The 23,263-nt window shown below is 35.4% G+C and overlaps 1 protein-coding gene across 7 annotated transcripts in view; it reads right to left on the reverse strand.

The window, feature by feature from the left end:
* CPED1 (cadherin like and PC-esterase domain containing 1) overlaps positions 1–23,263 on the reverse strand; it is a 308,960-nt gene that overhangs the window by 164,917 nt on the left and 120,780 nt on the right. For all 7 annotated transcript variants that reach the window (XM_017957126.3, XM_009203765.4, XM_003896508.5 and 4 more), the window contains 6 exons: positions 9,709–9,851; positions 8,299–8,371; positions 6,928–7,095; positions 5,723–5,827; positions 3,975–4,144; positions 383–453 (listed from right to left, as the gene is read on the reverse strand). In XM_017957126.3, the coding sequence (XP_017812615.2) occupies positions 383–453; positions 3,975–4,144; positions 5,723–5,827; positions 6,928–7,095; positions 8,299–8,371; positions 9,709–9,851 (730 nt within the window). The remainder of the gene's footprint in view (positions 1–382; positions 454–3,974; positions 4,145–5,722; positions 5,828–6,927; positions 7,096–8,298; positions 8,372–9,708; positions 9,852–23,263) is intronic.

Raw genomic sequence — 23,263 nt, forward strand, 5'->3', positions numbered from 1 at the left:
AGTATTCCATTATGTATATATACCCCCATTTTCTTTATCCATTTGTTCACTGATGAACACTTAGTTTGATTCTATATCTTGGCTATTGTGTGTGTAGTGCTGTAGTTAACACTGGAGTACAAATATCTCTTCAACATACTGAGTTCATTTCCTTTGGATAGATATCCAGTAGTGGGATTGCTGGATTCCCTCTCTATTATTTTAAGAAAATTCTTTCCAAATTTAAGGAAAAATAGTATTTCCTCATTTAATTTTCATTTTTGATTGCTAATGATGCTAAATATTTTGCATTTTTTTGACAGGAAATACTAAATAAGTATTTAGTTATGTTGAAATAAGTGGGAATATACATTTATATCTATATATATATAGATAGATTTACCTTTTTTATTTTCTATTGCATCAAATCGTACTTGTGGTTTTTCAATGTTCTTATCCTCTGTGAAAGAATCCCTGCAAATGCAATGCCAAACAACTCTGGATTAATGAAATGAACAAAACTCATGGAAATTACATCTAACGCTATCTCTTCTTCCGTGTGGGCACAGTTACTTTGATGAACACAAAAAACACTTTCTGCATTTCAATCCTCAAAACTGGCAATCTACCCTTAAAGGAAGTAGGTGGAAATCTCATCATCCCTAATCAGCAGAAGCACATTTGAATAAAACCAGGGTAAAAAGTCACTCTCAGTCCAAATCTGAGGAATCTCAGATAGCTTGGGTCCAACAGAAGTGATTCAAGAATACACATTCTTCTTAGAAATCTGTTTGGCTATAGTTATACTGTTTTGGAGCAAAACGTCTTGGAAGCACCGAGGCACAGCCTGAGAAGAACATACATTTAATTGAAGAAATATAAGTGTACCATGCAGAAAACGACCTATGTGTTGCCAAGTCTTCTACCCTTAAACTCTAATTAACAGTAGCGAATAGTAAGGGTTAGTTATATTCTGGTGTGTTCACCTAACTTTCTCTGTTGTATAACTAAATACTTGGCCAGATTGCCCTTTAAATCCTCAGATTTGGGACGAAAATAATTTAAATTGCAGACAGAAAAATTGCTGGTCCTGATGATAAAGAACAGCAGGCAGGATCATCTGCAGGCCCCTGACAAGACTTTCCTGTGCTGGTGCAAATCTCCATTTCCACCCCAGCACAATGGAGATAACAGTGTTTACCTTACCTCACAGGGATGCTATGAAAGTTAAATACAATTTTCTTTGTTAAATAACATTTTAGAAATATGTGTTGTCCCAGATATTGTGCTGGGTACTGTAATGGAGAAGAGATAAATAAGACATATTCAGCTCCAAATATAAACATCAGCTAAGAAATTTAAAAGCATCAAGGAATTAAAATTATTGCTAATGCTGGAAACCATGATAATTTTTTACATGATAATTTTATTTTAAAAACTGTTTATTCCAGGTGACTCTTACAAAAGACAGGACCCTGAAATGCACAGAAACTGAAGTTTGGAAAGGTTACTATCTTAATGGAATGAGACACTCTGTATGTAAAGGCATCCTGCAGTGATTTTCTGCATAATTTTGTGAATACATTGTTTCAAATCCATGTGGATTTTCATTGAAAGCATTTTCTTAGAGTGATGTACAATGCAACTGTATTTCTAGTAAGGTAAAATTAGCACATGGTGCATAACCTTGATTTTAAGATTTTCATTCTTTTCAGATTTACACTAATTCTGTTGAGATCTCTGGATTTTGAGCCTCAGGACAAATACATAACTATTACCTAGTATTGTCATGCTTTCCTGACTTTCTCACCTCATTGCTACAAGAGAATGATCTTTCCTGAAAATGAAAGATGAAGTCATTGAACATAGGTAGTGTACATCCGTAAAGTTGATATTTTCTATAGAAAAAAACTGTGGTAACCATTGGGAAGATAAGGACAATGATGACCTCCCTGTCTGCATGATGTACTCGACCATGAATGAGTCCTGGACCAAAGCACTGGACCACGGATGAAAAGGCCAGGGTCCTAGTTCCAACTCTATTTCTATTAGCTTCGTAACCTGAGCAAATGACCCATCTTCTTAGCACTTCATTTTCTCATCTGGAACATGTATATAACATGCACCCTCATTGCAATATGGCATGAATGATAATTAAATATATACACACTTACCGGTAACCTTGAAGATAATTAGATTTGGGCATTTTCTTCTTGAATGCAAGTAAAATTAGCAATATACTAATTGCTTGTTGACAAACATAATAAGGTTTACTTGTCTCACTATTAACTTAAATATTTCAAACTTGTCTTGCTTTTCCCATTAAAAAAGAAAAACATTACCCACACTATAGAAGCTAAAATGATCATTGAATAGAAACATGGAAAGGAAAGTATACTGATATTTACTACCTACCTGTGCTACAGCGTATCAGATGCTATGAAGCAAATGAAAGTTATTTTATGTAATCATACTGAAATACACATAGTTCATAGTATAATGTATATTTTGCAGATAAGAAAACTGAAAAATATAGAGGGGTCCAAATCTTGTCTTCATAAACTCTAAAGTTGGGATTTCTGAATATAGTCTCTATGATTCAAAAAAGTCTTCACCTTTTCCAACTATACTCAACACTGACCATTAGCAAATTTTCTTATTGAAAGAGACTTCAATCTTCTAAATTTAAGATCAGAACACTGCTTAATCTTATAACCTATGTGGAGTTTGAGAAAATTTTGCTTGGGAACAAACTTTCCAAAGTTTGAGTATCTTGAGGGAGCTTCCTCAAAGTTAAAAACAATACTTTTAAATAGCTTCCTTTGGAAATCGAGTCTGTTTTTCACCCATCTATAATAAATGAGACAGTCTTAGATTATTTGAGTGAGTGTAAAGTACAAAGTGTCTCTGAAGTATGTTATTTAAAACCTAATATGCAAACACATAAACAAAACCTTCTGCTAGGTCTACTACTTCCAGGTATTGAGGAAATAAAACCAGCTTCTTAAAGCTGTGGCAACTAAAGTGAATTCCGATCCTGGGACATGTCCTAAGAATTCTTCAAATATACGATCATTCAAATTTTTGAATTGTAAAAATAAAGTTTTTATAGAACTGTTTTCACTATATCCTGAGCAGAAAGAAGTGAAGTGTAAGTCAATAGAACCAAAGCCATGGCCCAGGGTGACTGCAAAAGACTTAAATGATTATGGCAGGGCCATTTAGTCTTTCATCTCTCTAGGAGGTTTAGGTTTACTTCTGTTTTGCTGCCAGTAGAAAAGCCAAATACTCCCGTAATACCATCCATATAAAAGAGAAGCAGAAAAAACCTTAGGTGTTGCCCCTTTTCCCTAACTAGTGGAGGTAAAATTTTATCTGTCTCAGTTCTCTCTTACTCCCTAATTACTACTTCTCACTAGAATGGAAGTGAAGTTGGGAAATTTTATCTTACCCAAATATTTTCCTCTAAGATTCTATCTTCTAAAAAAGGAAAAACTCCAAAGTTCTACCTTCTAAAACCAAAATATGAATTGTGACAAAGACAGAACATATGTATATACATTCAATGGGTTTTGCTCAGAAAAAAGTCACACCTCAAAAACTCTCTAAATACATAATCTTACTGTCTCAAGCTGCCACTCTGACCGATGGTTCATAAAACAAATCTCACCTAATTATTTCTGTCTGATACCCTCACAATTCAAGAATATATATCACAGAAGGAAACCAGATTGAAACTTTCAATTCTAAACATTATAGTGGAGTCAAGTCTTGTTGGTTTAAAAAACTGTTGGATACATTTTTATTAAAGTGTTTGAAGACCACTAGAATCATTATGTTTTCAATGTCTGAAGACATTTGTTTTCTAGAGCATGGAAATTTGGACACACTTTTTTGTTGTCGCTGCCTGCTTTAACATAAGCAAAGCCTTTTGAAATCAATCTGTAGACTAGAGATTTTTTGGATTGTACAATTCAAATTTGTGGTTATCTTACCATTCCAGTGGATGTGGCTGTGTCTTTTTATTCATGAACTGAAATTGTTCAAATACATTTAAGAGAGACCAGTATTGGGTCGCGACTGAGCCAGGATTTCCCACAGGATTTGCCATACTATAAAATTCACGCATCAGTGACTGAATCCCAGGAGTAGTCGATGGGAAGAGCTGAGAACACAAAACATCAGCATAAGTTATGGAAAACAAATTATAATGTAGTATTACTATGAACAGCTTTATACTTAGTCATTTATCTAAAAAATCAGATATTTGCTAAAAATCCATTGGTCAGTACTATAAATTAGATTTCTGTGAAGTTGTTGATGTAAATGCCACTTTTTATAAGAAATTAATTTTGTTGATGAGCACATTTCCAAATGGGATTTTTTTTTCTTTTCATTGAATATAAATGGATTTCTCTTTCCTGTTACAGATACCTGAAGACACCTGAATAACAGAGTTAGGGAGCAGGAAGAATGAGACAGCTTCTTGGGTTACAAATGAATTATGTCAGAGTGAGAAATATTAATCTCCCCCTCTTTCCCCTGCAAAGAAAAATCTGTGGTTATCTCCTTTCTACTGTGAGAACCAGGAAATTGGAATTTTCTCTTTCTCTTGCAAAGTAATTATTTAGTTCTTCCTCAAGTTATGGTGAGAAATGTTCTCCATATTATCAGTATCCAAAGTTAACAAATTCTTGAAGAGTGAAGACAGGTCCCTTTTATTATCTTTTTATAGTATTAAGTCAAACTGTTGTGAAAGTAATACTTATAAGTTTCAAATAGTTAAAATGATATTGTGTCAACTCAATTATCTTTGGGGAAATTAGCTTACTTTGAATCCTCCAAAATTTGGGACTAAATTAGAAAAAGGAGCATCAAACACTCATTAATTAATTTAGTAAGTTGATTAAACTCATACAAGTAGTGTATGTATGTATATACATATATATACACACACATATAGTTTTTACAAGTAAGATAAATACTTGAGTGAAACATCAGGGTAATTATTAATGACTAAGAATGCTATTTCAAAAAGATATTTCATATGAACAAATCTTAGGTGGAAAAATACAAATTCATTTTAGTCTATATAAGTATCAGAACTGGAAAGAAAACAAGTATTGAATATGCATTTCATGTGCAATAAATTATCCTTTGATATTGACCAAGGAATTAACAAAATACATAGAAGATAAAATGAATGCCTTTTTAAAAATATATAAACCAGCTAAAGTTATAATTATTTACATTTTCTTTCTTTGAAGTTCGATATAGAGTTATAAGAAATTAGGTTTAGGTAGTTTTCTAAAATATTATTTTCAACTCTATATGATTTTACAAAAACAAATGGTACAATAAGCAGAAATAATAAACAGAAATAACAAGGATATAATAAGCAGAAATAACTTTTGGTTGCATGTAAATGTTCTGAAGCTAAAAGTAAAACTTCTTCAGAAAAATGTTGACATTTTCCCCTTGAGAACCGTCAAATTCTGGCAGTTGCTAATCCCATATTATTTTACCTTTAATAAGTCACATATTGTTTGCAAACTCTTAAAGTAATGCATATAAATCTTGCTAATTTTGCTACTTAGATCTCTGAAAAGAGCAAAGTAGCTTATAGAGATTTCTATTTCTTAGAGAAATACTTCATCTAGTTTGATGTCAAAATCAGGTAGCTTACAGTGATTTACTCTAATCTCAGTCACCAAGAAAGAATCAAATGTCACTTTTGCTTTACCAGTTGGAATTGTCCCAGACTTCCAAGTTCCTTTATGAAAGTCATAATTGAGTTAATTTCTTCTAAGGATAGACACTGATTTAGTTCCTTTTGATAGTTTTCACCCTGTATTGGTAGGGGGAAAAAACTTAAGCAATTGCTAAAAAGTCAAACCATGTTCAACCCAATTACCTCCCATTTCATAAACCAATCAAATTTTGAGTTATATGAACAACTGAGCTAATTAATGTTAAATAATACATAGCAACTTCAACTTGTCACAGTGGTGTCTGAATATAAGAAAGCTTCATATTTGACAGGGAGGACCTGGATAAAATAGCTCAATGATGCTTTGGTAGTGAGACTGGGGAGATGCTAACGTGTTACAAAAATCAATCAATCTTATTTTGAAGTTCTATGCCCTATTCATTGGCATTTGCCCAAACATGACAATAGGTGTGAATGCTTAAAAAAATCAGTATTATAACTCATATCCTCTGACATCAATCTGGAGCACTCACTGCTATTCTAAACTACCACCAAAGAGTTCTAACATTTCTTTTATTCTATAATACATGCAACGAACCTGCACACGTACTCTCTGAACTTAAAAGATGAAAGAAAAAATTAAAAACTAAAAAAGTATTCTAGAGTATACAATATATATTATTCATAATATCCAAAAATATTTCGTAATCCCAGCACTTTGGGAGGCCGAGCCAGGCGGATCACGAGGTCAGGAGTTCAAGATCAGCCTGGCCAATATGGTGAAACTCTGTTTCTACTAAAACTACAAAAATTAACCAGGTGTGGTGGCGTATGCCTGTAGTCCCAGCGACTTGGGAGGCTGAGGCAAGAGAATCGCTTGAACCCGGGAGGCAGAGGTTGCAGTGAGCCGAGATCATGCCACTGCACTCCAGCCTGGGTGGCAGAGTGAGACTCTGTCAAAAAAAAAAAAGAAAAAAGAAAAGAAAAAGAAAAAATAAGAAATTATGAACACTTTACTTAGTTTTCAACCTATAATTTTATGATAATCAGTCACTTGACTAGTTAGCTGACATAAAAGTAATCTCAGTCCAGAGGTCAGAAAAAATTAAAGTGTGATATAATAGATACCAATTAATTTCAAGTGAATGATCAAGTTGCTGAATTGCACAATAAAGAGAAAGACACCTTCTAAGGAATGACTTGAAAAAATATTTATCAGTACGCAAATATGTACTTACCTTCAATACATCTGATCTATAAAGTCTCTGAAATATCTCAGAAAATATGGAAAGCGATGATTCATTAGGGAAGAGAAAATTGAAAGTATCATTTAAAAGGAATTCTTCTGTATTTTGGTCCTCAAAGTCCATATTATCATTATCTTGAAAATGTAAATGCTCGTGTACCTTCAAAAGAACAAAAGCACAGCAAATATTTTTCATCAATTTACTTTTAAGGCAATGGAATGATTTCTAAGACATGATTTACTTCCTGTTGGATTATAGATCAGAACTGACATCTAGTGGTCTTTCTGGAGGTCAACAGTTTTATAAATGTGAATAATGTTTGTTTTTTTAAAGATACAATTTAAAGACACAATTAATTAATGTACAGCACAGCATAAGAAAACTAATATATTATAAAGTCACATTAGTTTATCTTGATACCCTTTATAGCTGAAGAATATGCTTTCATGGAAGATAATACATAACATTTTTTTCTGAACAATTTTAAAAAGCATAATATAAACTATTAGGTATGCATGCAAAATAAGGAAACAATGACTATTTAAAAGTGTCAATTAATAAAGTTTTAAATTTTTATGGAGAAATCTTGGAGCTAGTTAACCAAACGTCTGAGCCATCTATAATGTAATTGGTTTACCTGTATAATAGTTTGAGACACATAAATGTTATACAAAGCTGATTTCTAGTTACATATAATTTTATTTTCCCCTTCTTCCTTTTTTCCCACCTCATATTCCACGGTACAACTTTCTTAGACTAATTTAATGAATTATTTTTTATCTTTTTGCTTCTAAGGGCTATGTTAGAGGGAAAAAAAATATGTTGGGGGAGATGATCTGAATGACTGTATTTAATTTGAGAGAAAGGAAAAGAATCAAAATAGATAAAACCACTTCACTCTACACATATCTATACCAGAAAAAGAATTTCAAAAATTCCCATGATTTTTTAAATTAAATATAAACCAATTTTAAACTAAATATCTATATGTAATAAAGGTTATCTTTTCATAACCTCATGTAAATACACCAGATAATCTGTTACTTTCTATTATCTACACATCTTCTTTTTTCCATTAATGCATGCTTGACTTCATACCACATTTATTTCACAAATAGTACTTGAACTACAGAAAACTTCATGTTTATTTTACAGAGACACATAGACAGGATTGGACTCATAGATTCTCCACATACTAGTTAATTCTCTGAACCACAGTGAATATAAGCCTACAGTACTTTTGCAAATTGCTATTTTTTGAATGGTTACTATGAATGAAAACAACAACAACAACATACACACACTGATCTTTCACCACAAGGTAGAAGCTCACATCACTCATGAGGCCTTTGGCATACTGACCTGGAGCACTACAGGGTGCATGAAACTGCCATAACCAATATCAAAAGTTAGAAGTTGAAAGCAGAATCTGCATCTAAAATGAAAACACAAGGTACCATAAAAGTAAAGACACATGCACACGTGTGTTTATTATAGCACTATTTATAATAGCAAAAACTTGGAACCAACCCAAATGCCCATCAATGACAGACTGGATAAAGAAAACGTGGCACATACACACCATGGAATACTATGCAGCCATAAAAAGGAATGAGTTCAAGTCCTTTGCAGGGACATGCATGAAGTTGGAAACCATCATTCTCAGCAAACTAACCCAGGAACAGAAAACCAAACACCGCATGTTCTCACTCATAAGTGGGAATTGAACAATGAGAACACATGGACATAGGGAGGGGAACATCACACACTGGGGCCTGTTGGGGGGAGGGGGGCAAGGGGAGGGAGAGCATTAGGACAAATACCTAATATATGCAGGGCTTGAAACCTAGATGATGGATTGATGGGTGCAGCAAACCACCATGCCATATGTATACCTATGTGACAAACCTGCACGTTCTGCACATGTATCCCAGAACTTAAAGTAAAATAACAAAAACAACCATATCCTCTTGCTACATTTACTCTCATTTGGTGTCACATTAATATTTACTATAGTTAAATTTCAATGTCTACTAATTAAAAAGAGCAGTGGCTTGGATAATGTAAAATTACATGTGATGAATTTTTGGATTTGGCTTCTATTTTATTTCTTACAGAAAATAAAAATACACCTAAATCTTCATGACACATTAAACTAAGCAATAAAATTAATCCATGGAAACCTAAATATGAAGAAGAAAACCCTCCTACTCCTACATGCTAGGCACTTATTCATGTATAAATTATGATAAGGTTTAAATTGATGTGCTTCCCCCACTTTTTGACATACTAGATTTAACATTTCGTTAGAAGAAAGGCAGTAAGTTATATTCAAGTAAACAGATATGGGAATAGGAGTTATTGAATTTTGTTAATGAAGTTCTTCATTTTCTGCTCTGCATTATGAAATCAGTGGGATATTTGAGAATGAAATTTATTACATATAAGTAAGATTATACCTAGTCAACGCCAGGTATCTATGATAGAAATAGTTGCGCTTGAAAAGGGGGCTGCAATTAAAAGCTTAACTTTTAAAATGTGTACTTTACTTCTTGTTACCACTATTTAGATACTACTGAGTCTGTTACATGTTCTAAAGTTTGAGGATCTATAAATATGGCCACATATGTTTAGAAGATCATATTTGTGTATTAACATAAAATTTTCCAAGTACCACCTACTTATGATAATTAAGATATATTTCCACCAACAATTTTTAAAAGATAGGTTTCTTTCTTTCTTTTCTTTTTTAAAATTAAAATTTGTTTTTACCTATGGAAGGTCTTTGGTCCCAAAGTAGATGTTTCACTGAATACTTCAGCCGCTAGCAGGAGTTTGCCAATTGCTTCCTTCATAATATCAAAAGCCTGATGAGGTGAACTGGCTCTCAGGAATGTCTCAAAAAATGTTTGCAGCTGTGAACAAAGTAAAGGATTCACGTGTTAAAACAATAGCCTCAGTCTGTCTATCATTTTCAAGGTGACCAATTTGAAGGATTGTTCTAGGTTATCTCTACTTGTCACGCCCCAAAAAAACCCCTTAATCAGTAAGTTTGGTAATCTAAGACACAAGTATATTGAAAGAGAAAGGTTTAAATATATTATAATTTAAATTTCTTTAGAAGTGCTTACTCCATTTTATTTTCCTCATTTCACAGCATCTAATCATGGAAAATGCAAGTCTTGTCATCAGAGCTCTGAAGTTTCATTTGTAGCTCTACTCACTGGGTGAGCTGGGCTTGCCACTCACTCCTCCGAATCTTTGTGTCCTTCTCTTTAAATTGGGATTAATATCTACCAATCAGAGAGATGTGAAGCCAAATTAGAAGAAAATGTATTCGAAAGTCATGTTAAAGTATGAAATTCAAATGTTAGTTTTGTATTATTATCAATTTTGGGGGTATATTAGAACAAAAATAAATGTATCAAAGTTGCTTTTTCCTCATGCCATTATTCTGTGCAAGATCTAGCCAACCAGATAAGATTCTGAGAGAATCCCAGTGTCCTGTTAATGTTTTAATTCTTAATTATTTCATGTGGATAGAGAGTATACAGAGGTATTACAAAAAAGGGGGAATGAAGCTCAATTTGTGTCATCTTAAAAACACAATTGTTAGTATCACAAACAGCTGTTTTTATTTGCTTAAATATTAAAATGATTAAAACAAACTACCTCTTGATGATGCTTCATATCAAAGTTCAAGTGGATATTTTTTAAAAATATGAAACAAGTCTCATATTGATTCATAAACTTTCTCTGGATAAACATACTCTTTTAAAGATGAAGAACAAAAAATATTTTTTGAAAAAACATGCAGCAGGTATTCTATTAATGTTTTTTGGAAAAACAGACTAAATCTATCCAGACTACACAGGATTGCAAAGTGAAAAACTTTTGTTGCTATGATAAAGAAGGACAAATATTGGCCTGGATTGCCTGTGGAAAATGGCAAATGTGTCTTCTCAATGCACAAGCAAAATTCCCCCAAGATAAACAAATACTGGCTTCATAAACTTTTCCAGCTGAAAACAGAAACCTAATAAGATTACACATAGAGACCCTAAGAATGTGTCATTAGTATTTGGCAATTGGGATGTTTTTCCATTTTACTAAGGAAAATAAATGTAATAATTGTATGATTAAAAGAAAACAAATTATTGCTAACACTAAAAATGTTAACACCCTTGAATCAAAGCAGAGTAACATTATGTTTTTCCAAGTAAAAGTAACTCATCATATTTCACTCATTTCACCACATTATGTAGAAAGGTTTATTTGTGACATTGTTGCATTTTCCTAGTTTAATGTTACCTGAATATCATAGAGGTTAAGGTTAATAATAGATGAAAGTTGGAAATGTCTATGTAGCATATGAGATAAATAAGATTAATTTTAAGATTATATCTCCATGAGGAAGAATAATTAGCAAATTAATGTCTTAGGGTTGCACTTATTTCTCTAAAATGAAAATGATTATTTCTTAATTTCTTAATGTAACAGTGAGCATTTAAATATGGGATGCCATTCAATTCAACTTTTAGAGAGAACTGCAGCCTTTAGAAAGCCCTGTGTTCTGTGCTTTGGGGGACAAGTTGCATAGTACATAGGTATTACCTCTATAGACATTAGAGGTAAAAAGGTCCAGGTTCAACTTTGGTTTTGTGCCAAAGTTGTGAGACTTTGTGGGATCAATAACAGTGCCTACTTTATAGAGGTATCGCTGAGATTAAATGAGAGAATGTACATAAGGAATTCCACCACCCAGCACATCTGTATTCAGTACATGTCAGTTCCTTTTATTTTTTATTAATTAAAACAAGACAATTGGGCATGGTGGCTCACGCCTATAATCCCAGCACTTTGGGAGGCCGAGGTGGGCAGATCACCTGAGGTCAGGAGTTCAAGACCAGCCTGGCCAACATGCTGAAACCCTATCTCTACCAAAAATACAAAAATTAACCAGGAATGGTGGCACACACCTGTAATCCCAGCTACTCGGGAGGCTGAGGCAGGAGAATCACTTGAACCCAGGAGGCAGAGGCTGTAGTGAGCCGAGACCACACCAATGCACTGCAGCCTGGGTGACAGAGCAAGACTCCATCTCAAAAAAGAAAAAGTCCAGATGAGCGAGATTCCTTATTTCACATTCATTCAGTATAGTGGCAAGCAAACTACATATGCCAGAAATGAGAGTAGAATCATGTGAATGCTTAATATGAATTTTTAAAAAATCATAAACTTTCAAAGTCTCCCAAAGAAAGCACAACTTGTATCGGTTGTTGTAACTCACTCACTTAGACTAAGTGAACCACTTTTTTGAGTGTCCGGTTACATTGCAATTTGTTACTCTAATTGTATTTCCTTGGTCAAATTAGATGAGTTCTGTGAGTCTCAGTGCAGAATGACAGAACTATGCTCAATGATCTCATGAGACAATGTCAAATCTGAAATTATTTGATGTTAATTCCATTCAAATACCACCGGAACCTGAACAATTTCACTCAGGCACTTTCTTAACTCACAAACACCTGAAGGAGCACCTTCACCTTCGCTGCTAATTTAAAACAGTCAAGCCATGAACTTAAATATTAAGAAGACTTCTTCCTCTCCATATCAACACTTCCAATCAATGCTTTTGAATTAAATAAATGTGAGAATGTAAGTTCGCAAGGAAATTGGTACATTGGCAATAAAATAAATATGAATAAAAGAACATCTTGGAACTTTTAACATGACATGAAACTATTTTATAAACTATAAATTTTCTTCCTTCAGTGTAACTTTTAGTGCAAAATAAATTATATAGAAAATGACATTGTAAGATCACAGTCGTAAAACCAGTCAGCTAACACACCATCATTTGTTTGTACCTGTGTAGAATTCAGGCAATAACTAGTAAGGTATTTACATTTTTACAACATTGATCCATTCAAGAAACTTATTCAGATACAAGTGGGTGGACTAAAATTTTCAATTAATTAAAAATGGAAGGATAAGAGCAACAGAATGCACTTAAAAGCATATAGAAAAACTTCGATCATGTCTGATATCTTTTTCCAAGGTGTCCTTGGTGTCCACTTCATTCCACCACATACTTTACAACTCCTCCCATGTTATGCTCTGGGTTCTGCCTCATTATTTCTCTCCATCCTCCCATAAGACCTTGCTTGGCTGAATTGATCTCAATGTCAACACATGTCATTTGTTCCGTGTTAAACTTGCTGACCTTCTTGTCTGTTCTTTCTGCTAGACTGTGAGGTTTGTTTGTTTTTGTTTTTGTTTTTTTTTGGAGGGGGGTGTTCAGGAACTGTCCCATTTTATCTTCTGGATTCCAGTGCTTAATGCTAAGTAGGTATTCAGTAAATACTGTTGAATAAACAAACCTATGATGTTACAGAAACCACAGATACCTTGATAAGAGAAACACCTTACTGTAGTTTCTGGGTAACATCACTTTCCTCAGGACAGCATGCTTATCTCTTGCTCGCATCTCGTGAGAGAAGGAGAATATAAATTTTTCTGGTGTCTTGTAATAAAACCTTTGAAGAACAGAAGCTTATAGCTGTTTGAGAGAATTTTGGAGATGAGAAAATTTAATCTATGAGTTAGAATGGAGGATGAAAGATTTACCAGTATTAGGGTTTTTCAAAATAATGTTCTTGAATGAGAAACCATAGCAGAATGTCATGTTTAACAGCATTATACCTTACTAAAGTATACCAGGGCTTCTCTCAATGTTACTATGTATGAAAGAACTTTTCATCTTCTCAGATTAAATAATATTGGTACTAAAGTCAGATGAAGGAATATTGGTACTTAAGGTCATTTTGCACCAACATCATATTAAAAAGATGCTCAATATCACTAATCACTAGGGAAATGCAAATTAGAACCACAGTGAGATATTGCCTCACACCCATTAGGATGGTGACTAACAAAAACAAAACAGAAAATAATCATTGGTGAGGATATTAAGAGACTGGAATCCCTGTGCTTTGATGGTAGAAAAGTAACATGGTGCAGCCACTTGAATAGCAATTTGGTGGTTCCTCAAGAAATTACAAATAGAACTACCATACAATCCAGCAATTCCACTTCTGGGTATACAGTCAGCATAATTGAAAGCAGGGTCTCAAAGACATATTTACACACCCGTGTTCATAGCTCATTCTTACCAGTATTCAAGCTTGCTGTTGATATTTTGCATCCTAAAAAATTCAAGGATAATAAGGTGTTCAAGAATAAAACCGAGACTAAAAGTAGGTGGCATGAAAATAGAAAATATTTCCACTAATGTTGGAACTGAGAAATAGAGTAATGAAGGGGTTATTTTTTGTTTCATTTTCTTTTGCAAAATTTCTACCTTGAAATAATTGCTTTTAGGGGCTTTGGTGTTATGCAATTAGCAAGTGGATAAACATGATAATTGGAGAAAATGCAGCTGTGAAGACTGCAAAGTTATTTTTAAAAGTTTGAATTGTAGTCATATACCTGTAACGTGCAATGTATCATAATCCTTTCTAAGTGTACACTTCAGTAGCTTTAAGTATTTTTACACTATCGTGCAACCAATCTCTAGAACTTTTTGCACACCTGAAATTATATACCCAGTAAACATGTCCCCATTTCCCCCTCCTCCCAGCCCCCAGCAACCACGTTCTACTTTCTGTTTTTATGCATTTGACTACTCTAGATACCTCATATAAGTGGAATAATCCAGTGTCTTCATGACTGGGTTATTTCACTTAGCAAGTATTGTCAAGGGTCATTCATGTTGTAGCATATATCACAATTTCCTTCTTTTTTAAGGCTGGATAATATTTGTTATAGGCATATACTACATTTTGTTTATCCCTTCATCTACTGATGCACCTTTGGGTTGCCTTCAAATGTCAATAATGCCTGGCCAGAACTCTTAAAATGAATCTGAAGTAACCCAAATACCTCAGAATTTCATACTAATATTTTTATATATGAAAGTCCTTGGGACCAGACATGGTGGCTCACTCCTGTAATCCCAGCACTTTGGGAGGCCAAGGTGGGCAGATCACGAGGTCAGGAGTTCAAGACTAGCCCAATGAACATGGTGAAACCCCATCTCTACTAAGGAAGGAGAATCACTTGAACCCAGGAGGCGGAGGTTGCAGTGAGTCAAGATTGTGCCACTGCACTCCAGCGTGGGTGACAGGGAGACTCCAACCACCTCCCCCAAAAAAAGAAAAAAAGAAAAAATGTATTTCTTGATTGTCCTATAATTCTCAATAGAAAAAAAAAAGTTTATAAATTTAAACTTTAGAATTTCAGCGACCATATGGCTCTAAGTTTAAAAAAAAAAAAAAAAGTTCTTCCAAATAGTTAAAATTATTGGTCGTACATAATTAGTCAGAACAAGAGAAATACATTATAAATCATATTACATAATTTCTAGAATAAAAAGTAAAATTGTATTGGAAATGCAGCTCTGATTTCTCTGAATATAGGTTCCCACCAAATATCATGCTGAATTGTAATCCTCAGTGTTGCAGGTAGGGCCTGTTGAGAAGTGTTTGGGTCACGGGGGCAGATCCCTCATGGCTTGATGCTGTTCTTGCCATTGTGAATGAGTTTTCAGGAGATCCAGTTGTTAAAGTGTGGTGCCTCCCTGCCAACGCCTCTTGCTACTGTTCCCACCATGTGAGATGCCTGGTCCTCCTTTGCCTTCTCTTATCAGTAAAAGCTTCTCATGGCCTCTCCAGAAGCTGAGCAGATGCCTGCACCATACTTCCTATACAACCTGCAGGATGGTGAGCCAATTAAATGTCTTTTCTTTATAAACCACACAGTCTAAGGTACTTATAGCAACACAGGAATGACCTAATGCAACTTCCAAGATAGATATGTGGTTTTTTTCTTTCTTTGTTTTTTTTTGTTTTTTTTGTTTTTTTTGAGACAGAGTCTTGCTCTGTAGCCAGGCTGGAGTGCAGTGGCACGATCTCGGCTCACTGCAACCTCTGACTCCCTAATTCAAGCGATTCTCCTGCCTCAGCCTCCTTAGTAGCTGGGATTACAGGCATGCACCACCATGCCCAGCTAATTTTTGTATTTTTAGTAGAGACAGGTTTCACAGTGTTGGCCAGGCTGTTCTCAAACTCCTGACCTCGTGATCCACCTTCCTTGGCCTCCCAAAGTGCTGGGATTACAGGAGTGAGCAACCGTGACCAGACCATTTCATTTTATTCGATTAATTCATATATCCATTAAAAGAATATCACTTAATGCTAGAACAAGAAGGGTTCAACATCATTATTAATATTATTTTAAATATAAGCATGAAGAAAATTTGTTCACATAAATACACAGTTGTGGACGGAAGGGTTTAGTTATAGCAACACGGCTCAGTTCTTTCAACTCCCTCCAAGGTATATGTTCAAAATTACATGGTGGTTTATCATGAAATATTCAATCTTATTAAAAACAAAGAACTGAAAACAAGCTGAATTGTGAAGGATTTGTTACCTAGTGATTAGCATCCTTCACTTGCTCTAAAGAACAACATAGTTAAATTTGTCTGTTTCTTTCTCTTTTTTTTTTTTGCAAATGTTTTTTTACCTTTGAGTAACCATCATTATAATATCACAGCTAGCAAAAGCTGGGTCTTTCTTTTGAAGAGCAGAACGATGTATAAAAAGAATGGGAGATAGCAACCTGCTTAAGAGGTATCTTTTCAGCAAAATCAAACTTTAGAAAGTTTCAATGTATGATCCATATGAAAGGTGAACGTCTGGGCACTGATTCTCTCAAAATTGTCCATGTGCCTCTGAGCCCCTTGGGGAGTCATCATGGATCCCCAAAGGCATATGACATCCAGCTCTGGATATGGCTGCCTGCCCCCACTCTAAAACGCATCTGAGAGAGCTGTGGCTGAAAATGAAGTGCTGGTGAGCATCGTGGACCCTTGGAAGAGGAAGGTGATTTAGAAGGAAAAAAATCAGATTTTTAACAATAGAAGAAAGAGAAAAAAAGATAGAAAAATGGAGAAAAATGACTAAATTACAAACCTAAGTAGTGATGTAATTTTTTAATTTAATGCACATGTTGTATTTGAATATAATTTGGCTGGGCATGGTGACTCATGCCTGTAATCCCAGCACTTTGGGCAGCCGAGGCAGGTGGATCACCTGAGGTCAGTAGTTTGAGACAAACCTGGCCAATATGGTAAAACCCCGTCTCCACTAAAAATACAAAAGGTAGCCTAGCATGGTGGTACTCATCTGTAATCCCAGCTACCTGGGAGGTTGAGGCGGGAGAATCACTTGAACCTGGGAGGCAGAGGTTGCAGTGAGCCGAGATCATGCCACTGCACTCCAGCCTGGGTGGCAGAGCGAGACTCCATCTCAAATACATATATACATATGTGTGTGTGTGTGTATGTATACACATGTGTATATATATGTATACACGTGTGTGTATATATATATAGGGGGAGAGAGAGAGAGAGAGAATTTTCTATGTTGTATTTAATAATAATCACCTTAATAATACCCTTAGCCAAGCTGACACTATGTGGCAGACACCGTGCATTTTACATGTACTGCTTTGTTTGTATTCATAGCAATGCTATGAAGGTGGTACTCATCATCCTCATTTTACAGATGAAGAAAGTTGGGGTTGAGAATGCAAGGTACATGCCTAAGGTAATACAGCTGGGGGCAACCAACACGGGTGTTGAAGCCAATCTGCTTTGCTGCATAGCCCCAGCATTACTTCTGCCTTTGTGATTTTGATCATATTAGGTTTAGGACTATGGATGGACCCTGAAATCCAGAAGAATGAATCATCTGTATTTTTACTTTTATCTAAAATGTGTTTGAAACTATCACAATTCTCAAGCACATGCCTTTACACCCACACAATTAACAACTCAACAACTTGAGAATTTATGTAGCCTAATTACCTTTTGGAAAAACTAAGAATATTTCTTTGCAACTTAAATCAAATTGCCTAGATCAAGAAAAAAATTCATGTTACGTCAAATGATTTAAGAATATAAATCCTCTCATCATTTGTTTTAGTTCACTGAAAATTGGCTTGCTTTAGGGTAAACCACAGAAAACCAAATTGGCTGAACCTAAATTAGGATACATTTACTCCTTCTTTGGAATTATATTAAAAACTCCAATATTTAAATACGTTTTCTGTTTCCAGTGACATGAATAATTTTACTCATTCGTACTTCTTAACAGCCCAAACTTTATAGCATATATTAAACTTGGAAATTCAGAATGTAGATTCCGTATAATTTAATCAGTTTCACAGCTGAAAACTTTAAACTCTCCCACAAGCATATAAGGGAATTGTTCAGAAGCAGAGTACAGAAATACAAAAGGCTGTGAATAGAATAAAAATTTAATTATTTGCTTTGAATGATAGACCCTTGATTGCATTATATTCCACCTTCTTAGAAAACTGGCAGGTTTTCTTTATTATCCCTTCTGGAATCTCTCAGTGGGATATAAAGGAGCAGAGAGATTTAATAGCAAAGAGCAAAAGCTAAAGTTGTAAAGATTTTATCATTGAACTCTCTACGTATACGCCTGCTCATTTTCTTTATACGAATGCCATTGTTCGAGCAGGTCACAACTATTCCCATTAAAGTCAAAACCAAGCCTTCTTTGAACTTCCAATAAAATAAGTTCTGACAGCTCGTTTGAAAACAATCCATCTTTTATTAATTATCTTGACTAGAAGATGACATTGAAATCCAGTAATATTTGTACCAAGTAATATTTGTTACAGGCAGTACAAAAATTTGCAAATAAGGACTCATTTGGCAGAAAGATACCTATCTCATATCTCTAAATACTCTCAAACGATTAAGAAAGTAAAAAGGGAAAATGTTTTCAATGTATATACTGGATATTTTATGCAGGGTATCTCTTTTAAGTCTTATTAAGTCTCCCGGTCAATCACAAAAGAAAAGGAAACGTATTCATTATTAAAAAAAATAATGGGTTCTGGTTGTACAATAAAGAACATGATAGAGCAATTTGCCCTAACTTTTAAGTGGCTGTGGTGTTAAAGTCTGTTGAATCTATAGGATATTTATGACAACTCTGCTGTTTTCTCACACCTTTCTCCTGTCAGTTACCTTACACCTTTCTCACACCAAACAATATTCATTCCTTTACATGCTGGATTTTCAGTGGGTACTTAATTATGCATAATTTAAAAGTTCATGATTTAGCATCTAGTCAAATATAATGCTAGATAGCCCAAATCCATGTCATCTCCGTGTGCCCTGAGTACTGACTACTGACTTCCCTGCCCTCAATATTTTTTTTCCACTGTTGCCAGTCATCATCCTTATGAAGGCCAGTTCCAATCATGTCAGTTCCCTGCTCATAAAGAACAGAAGTCCCCAACATTTACAGAAGGATATGAATCAGTTGTAGCTGAACTTATCTTGAACATTCCAAGTCAGCATATAAAACCATAAGGTGCTAATTCATTTGTGCTTGAAGGACATAGCAATTAATCAATAGATGATTATGCACGCATGCACGTTTATGCACACAATAGTAAAATAAGCTGTAAACAGTAGAAGTACCTTTATCCTTTTTACTACAAAGTACATTATTTTTATATGAGAACTCAAAAAGTGATATACCCAATTCTTAAACTTTAAAAAAAAAAATTAAACCTGTATTCCTTTGTCAATCTTTTGACATATGGTCAAGGCCTTTGACTATGGGTGAACTAATTGGAATTGCAAGTCATCTAACTCACAGAAACCTCACACACAGGCATTGACTTAACTGCAGTTAGACCAAGAACACAAAGACACTTGCAAAGAAATCCCAGGGCAGAATCATTCTAGGTTTTACGGCTTCCCCCCAAATTTTGAAAGTTGTTATACCCACATTTAATTCATCTGAAATGTTTTAAGTTGATTGTCCTATATTAAGAATGTTATAAATATTCAGCTTTGCTTTTACAGAAGAAAACCTGTCTCTTTTTGCACTTACAGTTCATCAGCTCATGAAGGTAGGCACAGAACTCAAGGGTGTAAAGGACAAACTTGAAGGTAGCATCCTTGCCTCAGGCATTGAGCTCTTGAGTTCAGCAGCCAACAAGCTTTATGGGGGGAATGCAGAGCAGTACTACAAGCTGTCCGTGGTAACTAAGCGAGATTTTAGTCACTGGAGATCTGAGTCCCAATCCTAATCACATTTATTAGTTCTGTCCTCTTCATTAAATCATGAATCTTTATTTCCTCATCCATAGAGTGTATATAAACATATCAACCTATCTCCTGGGTTTCTTAAAAGTTTCAAATAAGGCCAGGCGTGGTGGCTCACGCCTATAATCCCAGCACTTTGGGAAGCTGAGGCAGGCGGATCACAAGGTCTGGAGGTCAAGACCATCCTGGCTAACATGGTGAAAGCCCATCTCTACAAAAAATACTAAAAAAATTGCCAGGCATGGTGGTGCATGTCTATAGTCCCAGCTACTTGGGAGGCTGAGGCAGGAGAATCACTTGAACACAGAAGGTAGAAGTTGCAGTTAGCCAAGATTTGCAACTGCACTCCAGCCTGGGTGAAGAAAGAGGCTCTGTCTCAAAGAAAAAAAAAAAGTTTCAAATAAGACCATATCTGAGAATACATTCAGAAGCGTAAAATGACAGTAGTGTCACTTTACATTTTACATTCCATGAAATTCAAGCTCTTCAGGTTTCATCTGTAGTATATCTTCATCTGGTCTAACCTACCACAAATCCTGTGTCTTTTTCTCTTCCTTTCTTCCCCATCCCTCTCACCTCAGGCCACCCTAGGATTCTCCCTTCTCTTACGGACATTCAAATTCTGGCCAAATAAGGCAGTTCATAGTTTCAAGACTATAACCTATGTTTTCACCTGCATGATTCATGCTGCCTTGGCAAAGCAAATGTAAACATCCCTCTTCATTTTTAAAGAAACCCTACTCATTCTTCCAAGCACAGCTAAAACACCATCCATTCTATGAAACCTATTCCCTTTCTCCAGCCTGAATAATTCTCTCCTACTCTTCACTATCTCTGCAACTCTGAATCATGCCTTGCATTTTGCCCTGTATTAGTTATTTATAAATACATATTTCTCCCCTACTGGAGGGTTTCTTGAAAGCAAGAACCAATATTTCTCTTTGAGTCTTTCTTCACATGGCCCAGCACAGAGTAGGAATTCCCAAAGAGTTCTGGAGTACAAATGAGTCAAATTAGCTGTGAATGATTACTGAAATATTCAATATTGCTTTTCCTTGAGTTGTTTTGGCTTCATGTCATATGAACAAACTTATATATGCAAGAAGATATAGATTAAATGCACGAATTTTCAACCCATTTATTGTGGGTGAAATTATACTGTTTCTATATCTTACTTGATGAAGGACATATAACCATTATAAACTTACTTCTCTTTTAGTCGATAAGTCATCAGTCAAGATACTCGTCCCCACTTCCCACTTCTCTAGTTTTCTCTTGCCCCCAGTTTAAATATTTCCCTGTTCTCACATTTAAATTACATCCTGCTAAACCTGCTGGTAATCTGCCCTAACATGAAAGTATTTATTTTCATTAGTGTGGCAGTTTGCAAAAAAGTGGTCACAAATTCTTCCCACCCCACTATGCACACTCCTTTGCAGTGTGACTTTGCAACTTCTCACATCCAGTGGTGGAGTCTATTTTTTCACCCCTTGAATCTTGGCTTGTTCATGTGATGTTCTTTGGCCAATGAGATATTTAGCAAATGTAATGTAAACTCTTTTTGCTTTTTAGGACTGCTGTAACAAATTGCTGCAAAGTTGACAACTTAAAACAAGAGAAATTTATTCTCTTGCAGTTTTAGAGGCTAGAAGTCCAGAAATCAATATGTCCACATGGCCACGTTTCCCCTTAAAGATGTTAGGGACAATTCATTCGTTGTCTCTTTCAATTCCTGGTGGTTGTTGGCATTCCTTGGCTTGTGGGTGCAAAACTTTAATCTCTGTCTTCATCTTCACCTGAGTGAAGATGTGAAGATGTATCTTCTCCTTTGTGTGTCTTCTCTTCTGTGTCAAATCTCTGACTTTCTCTTCCAAGGACATACACAGGGCCCATCTGGATAATTTAGGAAGATCCCATGTTGATATCTTTAATTTAATTACATCTGCCAAGGCCCTTTGTCCAAACAAGGTAATATTCACTGGTTCTGGAGGTTAGGATATGGACATATCCTTTTGGGGGTGGCCATTCAAACTACTATACAAGCAAAAACTTGAAAAGGACTTGGCCTTTTCAAGTGGCTTTGTTCTCTTGCAATTCTTAAGAATCCTGAAACTGCCACTGTGTGGTGGAACATTAGATGGACTGCAAGACGATGACAGGCACATGGCCAAGTCATCCCAGTGGACCTAGCTGATACCCAGCCAATATGCAGGAGCATGAGTGAAGGCAGGCTAGACCACTCAGTCAAGCTTAGCCACCATCTGCCTATAGAGATGAGCAGAGGCCATCCAGACAATTTATAGAACCAAAAGAAATAAATGCTTATTTGAAGTCACTAAGTTTGGAAGTGATTTGCTCTGCAAAAGCTGACTGATTCAATTTGCCTTTTATCATTGTTTAAATTTTGTCTTCATTTCTCCTCTTTTTGAAATGGAACCTGCATCTCCTTCTCACATGAACCTCTCATATGAAGGTGATCTAAGAACTTCGTGTGTTTTTTTCTTTTTTCTTTTCAGTGTTTAGAATGTAACTTAAGGCTTTCTAATTCTGATTTGAGTTCTTTGTTTCAAACTTCTCTAACTTCACTCTGGCTTCTATCCCAAACATTGAATAGATTGATAAGCATCTTCTCACCTTCTTATCTGAATACATCACACTGGACCACTCTACTATCCTTCAAAAAAGTAGACTTGTGATTTGAGGCACCATCTGTTTGAAAATAACCCCTGATTTTATGGTGGCTGAGAAACAGGCACCTCTGCCAGGACTGTTTTTATAGCAATGGGTACCTGAAGCTGTGGGAACCTCCCTGTCACACTAGGATGGGCAAATAGCTACTGTTATTCTTCTGTTCATTTAGACATGGTAGGATACTTTTGTTGGAAATAGGGGTTGCAGTGACTGGGGAGAAGAAAGGTAGAGAGAGGAAGTGAATGGGAAAAGAATCACCAAATTGTCCAGGAGAGAAATTTTCTGGTAGGGCCTTCAGTCAGGTTACAGGGCAAACAAGACAAGGCCTGAGAAGGGGTAGGTGAGTAAGAACCAGCCTCAATAGGTAAACTGCTGTACGAACAGGAACCTGTGTGCCTCTCCACCTCCTCATTTCAC

The sequence above is a fragment of the Papio anubis genome, chromosome 4 (genome assembly GCF_008728515.1).
Source record: "Papio anubis isolate 15944 chromosome 4, Panubis1.0, whole genome shotgun sequence".
Lineage (NCBI taxonomy): Eukaryota > Metazoa > Chordata > Mammalia > Primates > Cercopithecidae > Papio > Papio anubis.